General features: G+C 41.3%; 1 protein-coding gene and 1 long non-coding RNA gene across 2 annotated transcripts in view; one reads left to right on the forward strand and one right to left on the reverse strand.

Annotated features, from left to right (window-relative positions):
* LOC114027703 overlaps nucleotides 1–3,392 on the reverse strand; it is a 10,466-nt gene extending 7,074 nt beyond the window's left edge. The window contains exon 1 of the long non-coding RNA XR_003567283.1: nucleotides 3,186–3,392. This is a non-coding gene — a long non-coding RNA (uncharacterized LOC114027703). The remainder of the gene's footprint in view (nucleotides 1–3,185) is intronic.
* A 189-nt stretch (nucleotides 3,393–3,581) lies between these two features.
* On the forward strand, nucleotides 3,582–8,956 carry RPS14 (ribosomal protein S14). Its single transcript, XM_027841781.1, has 5 exons — nucleotides 3,582–3,684; nucleotides 6,770–6,920; nucleotides 7,032–7,193; nucleotides 8,431–8,507; nucleotides 8,842–8,956. The coding sequence occupies exons 2-5, from the start codon at nucleotides 6,772–6,774 to the stop codon at nucleotides 8,907–8,909; spliced, it is 456 nt and encodes a 151-aa protein (XP_027697582.1). The 5' UTR covers nucleotides 3,582–3,684; nucleotides 6,770–6,771; the 3' UTR covers nucleotides 8,910–8,956.
* The last annotated feature ends 2,430 nt before the right edge of the window (nucleotides 8,957–11,386 follow it).

Below are 11,386 nucleotides of genomic sequence, written 5' to 3' on the forward strand. Positions count from 1 at the left end.
GAGAGAGAGAGAGAGAGAGAGAGAGAGAGAGAGAGATGGTTGGACCTTCCTTTTAGGAAAATCACTTTGTGGGCTGAATGGAGTATGGATTAGAGTGAGGACAGACTTGAGGAAGGCAGACACACCAGCAAGCTGTTGCAATAGTTCAGGTATGGGGTAATGAGGACCTGCACTAGACAGTGTCAGGGGAGAGAAAGGAGGTGGGGGGAGTATTTGAGAGATTTTGCACAGGCGAAATTGGCAGGCATTGGCAACAGATTGGATCTTGGGGGGGGAGGTAAGAATTGAGGATGCCTTCTAGGTTGGGATGGTGATGTCCTCCATAGTAACAGGGAAGGTGGCAGGGGTCGGGGAGCTTTTAGGGGAAAGATAATGAGTTCCATTTTGGACATATTGAGTTTAAGATGTCTACTGGACACATAATTCAAGATACCTGAATGGAAGTTGGAAATGCAAATGGGAGCTGAGCAAAGAAATTGGAGCAGGATAGGTAGATTTAAGAATCATCAGCATAGAGATGGTAATTAAATCCATGGAAGCTGGTGAGTCCACCAAGTGAAGTAGTAAAGAGGAGGAAAAGAAGGCCCAAAACAGAACCTTCAAGGACATCTTAGGTTAGAGCGCATAATCTGGAAGAAGATCCAACAAAGGAGAAAGAAGGAGCAGTTGGAAAAATAGGAGAACCAAGGGGAGAGTGGAGTCCCTGAAACCTAGAGAGAAGAGAGTATCAAGGAGGAGTGATCAACAGTGTCAAAAAACCCAGAGAGGTCAAGAACAATGAGGATTGAGAAAAGATCATTGAATTTGGCAACTAAAAAATCACTGGTAACTTTGGAGAGAGCAGTTTCAGTGAAATGATAAGGTCAGAAGCTGGACTGTAAGGGGTTAAGATGAGAGTGACAGGAGAGAAAGTAGAAACACCTATTGTAGATGGCCTTTTTGAAGAGTTTAGCTGCAAAGGCAGAAGGGATATACAATGACAATTAGTAGGGATGGAAGGATCAAGTGAGGGTTTTTTTCTTTAAGGATGGGGAAACAGAGGCATGCTTGTAGGTAGGAGGGAATGAGCCAGTGAAATTGAAGAGAAATTGAAAATAACTGGGTGGAGATGACAAAGGGGTCAATCTGTTGGGGGAAACAGGATGGAATGGATTACTTGCACAAATAGAAGGGTTAGCCTTGGTAAGGAGTAAGGCCACTTCTTCATGAAGAAGCAAAGGAGAAAAAAGTGACAGAAGGCACCTGAGTAAGAGTGAGAGGAGGAGTAATTGGAGGTTTGAGGGTTGGATGAAAATGTTTGGAAAAATCACAGCACAGAGTAGGATAGTGAGTTGATAAGGCAGGTATAGTAGCATTGCCTAGCAGCAGGGGAATGACATGGTTAGACCTATGCCTTACCACTGTGCTCTACTAATTTTGCAGCTGTGTAGATGATAAATTAGAGAGGGGAGAACTTTAAAGGGGAAAATCCAATTAGGAAGTTATTGCAATCATCCAGGTGAGAGGGAATGAAAGGTCTTAACTAGTGAGTATAAGTGAAGAAGGGATGAGTACAAAAGATGTGAAGCTGGGAGAGATAAGACCTGGCAGCCAGTTGGATATAGAGGCTGAGGGGAAAATGAAGAATTAAGGATTACTCAGAAGTTCTACACCTGGGAAACTGTGGAAGGATGAGATGGATGGTGATGCCCTTGACAGAAGTAGGGAAATTAAAAGATGAGGCTAGTATATGAGGGAAGTTAGACAACTGTTTGTAGCATACTAGGTTTGAAAGGCCTGGTGATGCCAGCAGTCAGATGGAAATAGGGGATTGAAGTTTGGAGGAAACGTTGCAGCTGGAGATAAAGAGCTGTAAGTCTTAGACAGAGGTGACAGCTGACACCACAGGGGAAGAGAGGAGGGAGTAGAAAGAAAACAGGGCAGAGGACAGAGCCTTGGGGAATGCCCCTATTTAAGAGTGGGAAAATGATAAAGAGACAACAAAAACTCCTCATTGTGCATTAGGGGAGCCAGGAGCTGCAGCAGGAACTCAGTTTCTTATCCTGGTCAATCACACTGACGGACTCTGGGATCACAAGGCCCCACAGCCATTACATCCAGTGGCCCTTTCTCAGAGATTAATGAGGCTGAAGACTAAGGGACAAAGGTGCCATAGAAATGGTTAATAAAGCCAGGGGCCACTGAAAGTCTGAAAAAAGAAGGAAGGAGGGGTTTCAGCTAATGGGGAAGGAGGTAAAGGCAAAGGGCCTGGGACAGAGCAGAGATGAAGAAAGGGTTGGGGGAGTAGAATTGACATTGGCTGGGGGGGAGGGGGCGTGAGAGGTGGGAAGAGGGGGGAAGTGGGAAGGATTAAAAGAGAGAAGAGAATGATGACTGTTCTTTCTGGGAATTGTGTGATTCTAGATGCAGGACCAAGGGCATTATGGTTAGACAATCCTGGGGCAGAAAGGAAACATACTTTTCGAATATGGCCCCAGGATGTGAGTTCCCAGTCTCCCTCATAGTTTTGAGTACAGGACACTGAAAAGTCCCTTGGTGTCCAGAATGTCAGAGGCTGGAAGCATCTAAGAGATGATCGAGGATGTCTCACTTATTTAAGAACTGAGGCCAAAAGAAGATTAATAATTTGTCCAACCTTACAGAGAAAGTTAATTGCAGTGCAAGAACTACAATTTAGGTTATCTGACCTTGCCACCCCACCCCCCACCCCAGTCTATAGCTCTTCTCACTCTAACAGAGTATTTACTAGTTCTGGGGCTCAATAAATGTTCACTGATTGAGATAATATTTGTAAAGTGCTTAGCAAGGCGCCTGGGACTGGGTAGGTGCTTAATAAATGCTTATTGATTGATTATTGGTTGATTATTCCCTTTCTCCCCCTCCCCCTAACCTTGCTCCCAGACTTTTACTTTACTTGGCCCTGCCCTCCTCACCAATTGCTATTTATAAGTTTCCTCTTTAATCCCTTTTTTGGCCTGGACGTGTGATTTCATCAGTAAAGGGAAGGCTCTATGAGAAAACCCCCTTTACCAATGCAGATAGATAACTGCTCTGAAACGTATACTTAAGTTGCAATCTTGACTCTAACTCTTGTCAGCTGTGTGACCTTGGGCAACTAATTTCTCCACTCTGGCCTCAAATGGCCTCTTCTTCAAAATGGATATAATAAGAAAAAATTTACTTACTTCAGAGGTTTGCTTCGAAGAAATTGTTTTGTAGACATTAAGAAACTATACAAGAGTTATTTTTGTTAGCTGTAATAATCACAATTTTCCCCCCTTTTACTTTAGGTTTTAAACATGCTAGTTCACCTCTGGTTGGGGGAGGTGGGGAGATGTACGGAAGAACCCGTTTAGGAATGGAAGCGGCCATCTTGAAAAACGGTCTTGATGTCGTCCTTTGGACGCCGCCATTTTGGGACACGCCTCTTCCTCTTCCCCTATGATGTTATAAAACAACATCGCCAAATTTTTAAAAATTTCACCTTTCCCCAACGTCCGACAAGTTATTCTTGTCCCTTTAGGATGTAAGTTTTACTTTTGTCTTGTGGAAATGAGAAAAATTCAGCTCTTCCATTCACTTCCTGTTCTCCGAGGTACAACTTCCGGGTAATCGCAGGTGACCCAGGACCCCGTGACTGTGCGTTTTCCCTTTCCGGTGTTGGCGGCCCAAGCGGGGGAGAAGGTAAGGAGCTGCGGCCTCCCCACCATCGGTCCCCATCCTTTGACTAGGAGCCTTGGGTGGGCCCCGGGGCCTCTTAGGAGAACAGCTGGTGCTGTGTCTTTTCATGGCCGCCGCTTTCTCTTGGGAAGGAGGGCGAGGGGTCCGAGGACGGGCCGGGAAGGGGGCGCTTGGGGCCAGGGGAGGAGCGCGACCGGGGAAAGGCGGGGGGGAGGCGGTGAGGTGGGGTGTAGGTGAGGGTAGGGAGTCTGGGGTCAGGCGTGGAGGAGAGGTCTTTGGCTCCGAGGTTGGGAGACGTGGCTGCGTGGGGCAATCCGGGGCCAGGGAGCAGCAGCGGCGAGACTGAGTTTTCTGGAGTAACACGTGGAAAGGAGGATTTTTGGACTCAATATCAGTGCTGGAAGAAATCCGAGTAAAGTCCAACTTACGTTTGTGTGTGCGTTTTACATTACATACACTTATCACTCTTACTTCATGAGAGGGTACTTGTAACAAAGCAAAACTATTAATACAGTGACCCAGTACGAAATGTGCAACATTCACATTTGTAGCAACCCCCTCGGTTTTTTAAATGACCAGAGATCTATTTTCCCTCCCCACCCTATTGGAAAGATGAGGGAATTTCTTGTAACAATTCATAGTTAAGCAAAATAAATTTTGAGTCTCAGGATTATTCTCTGGAATCATGAATAGTCGTTGCATCCACTACAGCTTTCACAGTTTTTCCAGTATTGGTGTTACTGTATTAACTTGTTCTCCTGGTTCTGCTCATTTCATTCGTAATCAGTTTATAAGTGTCTCCAAATTGTTATAATGTTGATGATGATACCATAAGTTGTTCTGCTTTTCCTTACTTCATTCAGCATGTTCACCTGAGTCTTTCCTTGTCTTTCTTACTACACAGTAATTCCATAACACAGTTTTTCAGCCATTCCCTTGATTGGTGGGCATCCCTTAGTTTTAAGTTTTTTGCCACTAGAGAAAGAGCTGCCATAGATTTTTGTCCATAAAGGACCTTTTTTTATTTGAACTCATTTTTGTGTAGGCCTAGCAGTGGTGTTGCTGGGTCATTGCTTAGTAATTTTTTGTGTCAGGTGCCAAATTGTTTTCCAGGTTTTTCAGGACCTGTTACAGGTCCACCAGTAGTGCAGCACAATGTCTTTTTTTCCTGCAGCCCTTCCAAAATTTATTGTTTTTCTTATTTGTCATGTTTACTGCTCTGGATGAGTGAGTGGAATCAGAATTGCATTAATTTGTATTTCTCTAATTAGTGGTGATTTAGAGCATTTTTTTCTCATGACTATAAAAAGCTTGGGTTTCAGAGAACTATCTATATCTTTGAACCATTTATCAGTTGAGAAATGTCATATACGTTTGGATCAGTTTTTTCCAACTTTTTTTTAAATAGAGATCTCTTTCTCCCACTGACTAGCCGAGTGAGGACTGATAGTGCCTCTAAGCCCTACTTAGTTCCTGCATTTGAAATACACAGATATTTGTACTACCTACCTCAGGAGGATGTAATGAGGAAAAACAGCAAATGCTAAGTGGCAACTGCTATATTTTCCCTAGGAGTTCAGATACTAGCAATCATTCTGTATGGTTTATAGTTGAATTTTATTATGGACCAGCAAGAGCTTAATACTTCAGTTTGAAGTGCAAAACCACTCAGATCTGGATTGGAGTGTATTATCCCTTCTTAGATAAGCTGCTCTGCAAAATTAGCAGTATGCTGATGAAACTATCAGGGTTTTGGAGGTGCTGTGGAAAATTACTCCTTGTACCTCTGAAAGGAGGAAAGCTAAGTAAGGTAGAAAAAAACCACTGGATTTGGATTCAGAAGATTGAAGTTGCAGGCCTGTCACTACCTGTGCATATTTGGATAAATCACTTAAACTGTGGGCCTCAGCTTCCATCTTAAAATTACTGGGATAGACTAGATGATCTCTTAGATCCTTTGCAACTGGATGAGCCTTTGTGCTTTCCTAGTCTGGGATATGGAGAAAATGAATAAGACAATTTCTGCCTTTGGGAAGCTCCCAATCTAGCAGATAATACTGGTTCACCTTTATGTAACACTTTATATCAGCTCCCTTTCAGGGAGGCAGGTTCAGAAGTGGGACTGAGTCTAATCATTTTACTACCTACCACTTTTGGAATTGAGCTCTTATGGCAACCAAAAGCATTTAATCATGAGCTCTTGTTCTGTGCTTGTTTCCTGACCCAGTGCTGTGAATTGTAGATTGTGATAATTATCTAAATACGTCATTAAAAAATGTAAGCATATTGAGGGGAGGGACTTTCATTTGTATCCCTCATGCCTGTCACATAATGGGTCCCAAAGAAATTCTTGTTGAAGAATTGAGCCAGTCTCATGGCAGCTGGTACTGAGTGTGGGAACAACTAAAGAAGGGGGAAAATTTTTTTATTAAGCAGTTGTCTGGTAAAGATACCTGGGTTCCAGTCAAAGTTATGACCTGTAAGATCACAGAAGTCTCGAGTATTCTCCAGGCTTATATAGATTTTTTTCTTTTACTGCTATTTATACTTCATTCTTTTGGAAGAAGGATTACAAATTAGAAGCTTTTTAAAAACATGATTGATTTTATGTTTTTCATCTAGGTGAAATAAGCAACTTTGTAAAGCATTTTGCTAGCAACTTATTAATACTTATTAGTTCACAACATCTTTCTTTACAACAGAGTAAGTAGTAGACACTGAAAATCAGAGATGAAGTGACTATTTAAAGGTCCTGGAACTAGTGACATCCAGCTCAGGTCTTGTGCTTACCAGTCTAGGAATCTTAACTTTTCTACACTTCATGACCCAGAAGTTTGTGTACCCGCTATATGAAAGGGCTGGTGTGTATATAGCCACTTTAAAATGAGCATTTCATTTTTTGACCTGTTAGCTTTTGTGTGAAGGGTAAACCATAACCTGATTTCCCTTTTAGCTTGTAGTTTAAATGTGCATTGCCTCCATGTGGCTTGTTTTTGAAATAAGTGAAAATGTTCAATCATCAACTAGTCCTCCAAGCATAAACATGGCCTGTATTTTCCATATTTGAAAATGTATCTTTCTTGCCCAGAAATGGCACCTCGCAAGGGGAAGGAAAAGAAGGAAGAGCAGGTCATCAGCCTTGGACCTCAAGTTGCAGAGGGAGAGAATGTGTTTGGTGTCTGCCATATCTTTGCTTCCTTCAATGACACCTTTGTCCATGTGACTGATCTCTCTGGCAAGTGAGTATCTAGATAAAGGTCCTACTGAGAATCTTGGCTATCTGTCTCCCACCTTACATGAAACCATGAGTTTCCATTTTGATTTATGATTGATGGCATCTTTGTCTACAGAGAAACCATCTGCCGAGTAACTGGTGGGATGAAGGTCAAGGCTGACAGAGATGAATCTTCTCCCTATGCTGCTATGTTGGCCGCTCAGGATGTTGCCCAGAGATGTAAAGAACTAGGCATCACTGCTCTTCACATCAAACTTCGGGCCACAGGGGGAAATAGGTATGTGTTCCCTGGTATCTTCGGTGAGGTGGCATGGTCTCATAGAAAGAGGGCCATCTTGAAAATAAAAAAAATAAATGTCACCCCACTGCTGGTAACTTTCCCAGTTCATTATGACTTGCTGGTGAATTGTTCCATGCTATGTAGGTAGCAAGCAAAGGAACTAGGGTTCAAACTTTGGTCCCCTTGATCTAGGTCCAGGTTTATTTTCTGTACCACAGTATAGGGGAAATGTCATCTATACTTAAACTTCCATTGGGACAAACCTTTGACCAGACAACTCTGCGTGGTGCCTCAACTGGTTTTCAGAGCTGTGTTGGAGATGCAGCTATTCTGGTTACTACTCAAGAACATGAGGCTGGGTCTTTTAAAATGTATATTGAGGGGACACTAGCCCTAGGGATGGTGGACTAAGATCCAGAATGAAGGAAAACACTGGGTAGAAGAGGTTTCTGTGCTTCCTTCTGGCTTTCAGTTTGTGTTGCCATTTAGGTCAGCCTTGGAGAGTTGATCTAGCATTGCCCTGGAGGCCTATGAAAAGAACCTCTCGGGCAGGTGTGCTGGACCTATTTGGCATTGGCACAAGTGCTTTCTCTGTAGTTGAAGACTTAGGTACCTTCCCACCTTTAAAGTTTGTGTATAGTTTTACATTAGAATAATGGTAAATAAGAAAGTTCAGCACTTGACTTAGTGGAGACATAGAGTCAAAGCTATTCCAGCTTGATGTATATGGCTCCTTTGATTTTGCCTCAGAAACTTGTTTTACTTTTGTGCTACCAAAAGGCATCAGAGGAAAGCTGGTAGATCACTCATCTTGTGAAGCTGTGTAGGGGTTTGAATTTTTCAAGTCATTTTACAGTCATCTCAATGGATCCTTGTAACAAACCCTTGAGGGAAACAAGGGTAAGCTTTGTGATTTCTATTTTACAGCCGAAGAAAGCAGGGAACAGGAAGTTGGATGTGCCTAAGACCATGTAGCTTGTTAGTATAAAACTCTCAACACTTCACCTTCTCATCCGTAAAATAGGGATCATAGTCTCCCCTGTAACAGTCTTGCCTACTTGACTGGGTTGTTTTGAGGATCGAAGACAAGGTGTGTAAGGTCCCTTCTAACTGAAATGCTCTGTAATATTGCACATACAACTGGAGTTCATGGTGATAAGTGTTTTTTAAAGTTTTATTATTTTTTAGTTCAGGAACAAATCAAGGAACTTTTTTCTGACTTGACTTTTTTCAGGACTAAGACCCCTGGCCCTGGCGCACAGTCCGCCCTGAGAGCCCTGGCACGTTCTGGAATGAAGATTGGGCGGATTGGTGAGTTATTTCTTCTAGTTTACAGTGATTGCAGGGAGAACTTGATTAGATTACCTGTAGTTCTGTTCAAAGATAGGTAAATGTCTATTGAAGGTGCTGGTTTCTGATCAGACAGTCCCTACCAAGGAGTATCACATGACATTTCATCACCATAAGTGTTTTGCCCCCTTTTCTCAGCAGGCTTCTGTTTGTCTTTTGCCTGACCTACTTCTGCTATTCTCTGCTCTATGGTAGAATCCATTTTGAAGGATTTTAAAGTCTCCTACAGCTCTAATATTGTGTAATTATGTATAAGGTTGCAGGAACATGATGTTTTCTCTCTTCCTTTCCACAGAGGATGTCACTCCAATCCCCTCTGACAGTACTCGAAGAAAGGGTGGTCGCCGTGGTCGCCGTCTGTGAATATTGTCTGCTGGATTATTTTTGTCAATAAAAGTGTCGCAATGGTCTGTTTGCCTCTGGTGTTCTCAAATGGCATACTCTCCCTGAGGCTGTCTTTGCTTTCGTGTGTGTGCCCTTTTTTGTCTCACAAGGATTCTATTTGTGGCTTAGGGGCCATGTCCTGGGTGTTTTATTAAGGAAAGAGGCTTAGCAGTAGTGTCACTAATATAAGGTCAAAAAAAGACCTGACCAGTCAGGATTGCTTGACTGAAATCAGTGTTTTAGTACTACTTTGCCTGTTGGATTAATTTCTAAATTATATTCTACATTGCTGAATATTGTAATCTGAAAGTTGAGCTTTCAGATCAATTGCCCAGTGTTTTTATTGCTATTCTTATATTAGGCTGTGAGTATTTTATACCCCAGCAAACCAGAATAAATTCCTATGAAGATTTATTGTGACCAAGGTAACATGTTTTCCTGTTGGCTTCAACTGGCCCATCTCTAAATGAGTATTGGATTAAGTGATCCAAAAGGTCTCAAAACCTATATTAAGGTTTGTTGTAAGGGATGAAATGGGAATCTTACTTAATCCTTGAAACACTAGAGAAATGTTATATTCTAAGGTTCCTTTTGGTTTTAAAATGCAAAATTCATGTAGCTTATTAGTCCTTTTATTCTTTTGGAAACTAATGTCCAGAGAAGAAAACACTTTTCTTCCCTTTGCGCCTTAACCCTGTAAGTAGAAGTTGAGGGGGGTTGGTAGAGATCAAGGGGCAGTGATTGCGCTACTGACGTCCTACAACTTGGGCAAAAGTTGGAGCAGACTTGGGTCCTGCTTTCATTGAACTCTCACCGGTTTTTAGAAGGGAGCTCACAGTTTGAGATGTGGGACACAGAAGAATATTGAGGCACTTCGGGAGCTCATTTTGAGGCTGAAGGGAGAGGTAGACCAACAAAAAGGATCAAAATGTCTTATGAAATGTCACGGGTACATGATCCACATTAAATTTATAAACTCCATAAAATCAGACTTACCTTTTCTTAGTGTCCCAAATTCATTGAATGTAGTAGGCGCTTAGTAAGTGCTTATTAACTTTAAAATCAAGCGTTAGAACAAGGTCTACATTGGTTTAGTTGTGATTTGGGCTGATTAGCTTTGTTCTTTTCCCATGGAAGGAAACTAGTTTAAGGGTGTCAAAGAAGAGAAGCTCATGTAATTAATGGGGAAATATTCACAAAGATTGGGTAACTCCTGAGGTGAACTTGATATTTTAAAGTAAGAAGGTACAGTTGATCTCAGATATGATTGCTTGGGATATGGCTCTGGAAATATATTCATGAAGGACAGAATAGATAGCAATAGCTGGCATATATGTAGCACTTAGGTTTGCAACACAAATTCTCATTTGGTGCAAGAACCCAATGAAGTTGACGATTCCATTTTACAGATGGGAAAATGAAGCTCAGCAATTTCCTCATGGTCACATAAATAGTGTCAGAATTTGGATCCAGGTCTCTCCTGACACCAATTCCAGTGTTCTTACTATAATTTGCTGTCTCTTTAAAGGTGATGAGGAAATCTGGGAATTACATGTTGGGTAGCACTTGAGTAAAGACCAAGAGATAGAGAAGTGATTGTGGAAGCAGAAAAGTAACTAGAATCTCAGCTTTTGATTATATACCCTGTCAGTCAACATTTGTCCATCATGCCACCCCATCATGCACTTGTGTATTATAAACCATATGCACGTACTATGGACCTTATAAAATAAGATTAAAGGAAGGGATGGAGATTAAACAATTTTTAAGTTTTATAAACTACAAAGGAAATTTTAAATGTTTTAAGAGCAGTATAGTGCTTCATTTTAACACTTATAAAGTAATTTTTGAAGGTCAGGTTCCAAATTGAAATCAGTACTTTTTTTCAATTTCATCATTTGGCTAAGAATGTGTACAGTACTTTGTAAACCTTCAAGCCCTATCTCAGTGTCAGCCATTAGTAACAATATCATTTTCATCATTTTTCATCTTATTAGAAATTAATTGAAATAACAGTATATATAACTTCCAGGTTTTCGCATATACATAAATGCATGTATTAATCCTTACAACAACCCTATAAAGTTGGTAGTATCTCTGTTTTACAGATGAGGAAATAGGCCCAGAGAGGTTAAGAGACTTGCCTTGGATCTGAGCAAGCATCTGAGACAAGATTTGAATTCAGAACACCCTGATTTCAGCACTGTTTACTATGTAACCAAGCAGCTTTTTTTTTCTTTTTTAACAGTTTCAAAACCCCACTAAAATTGGAAGATTTTTAAAACAGGTTAGAAAATTCTATTTCCAGATTTCTTAGGTGTGCAGATATCAAAGCAGATGATATTTATAAAGTACTTAACACATAGTGCTTAATAAAATGCTTATTCCCTTTCCCAGAGCCAATTAGGTAACATCTTTGGTAACAAAAGTATGATTTTGGGGCTGCTAGGTGGCAC

This window comes from Vombatus ursinus, unplaced genomic scaffold, assembly GCF_900497805.2.
Source record: "Vombatus ursinus unplaced genomic scaffold, bare-nosed wombat genome assembly UNPS02014863.1, whole genome shotgun sequence".
Lineage (NCBI taxonomy): Eukaryota > Metazoa > Chordata > Mammalia > Diprotodontia > Vombatidae > Vombatus > Vombatus ursinus.

What these genes read in the sequence shown, in the direction of transcription:
- RPS14 (XM_027841781.1), top strand. Translation starts at nt 6,772, where the DNA reads ATGGCACCTCGCAAGGGGAAGGAAAAGAAGGAAGAGCAGGTCATCAGC. An exon ending in CGGGCCACAGGGGGAAATAG is followed by an intron (nt 7,194 to 8,430) that starts GTATGTGTTCCC and finishes GACTTTTTTCAG; the next exon opens with GACTAAGACCCCTGGCCCTG. An exon ending in AATGAAGATTGGGCGGATTG is followed by an intron (nt 8,508 to 8,841) that starts GTGAGTTATTTC and finishes TCCTTTCCACAG; the next exon opens with AGGATGTCACTCCAATCCCC.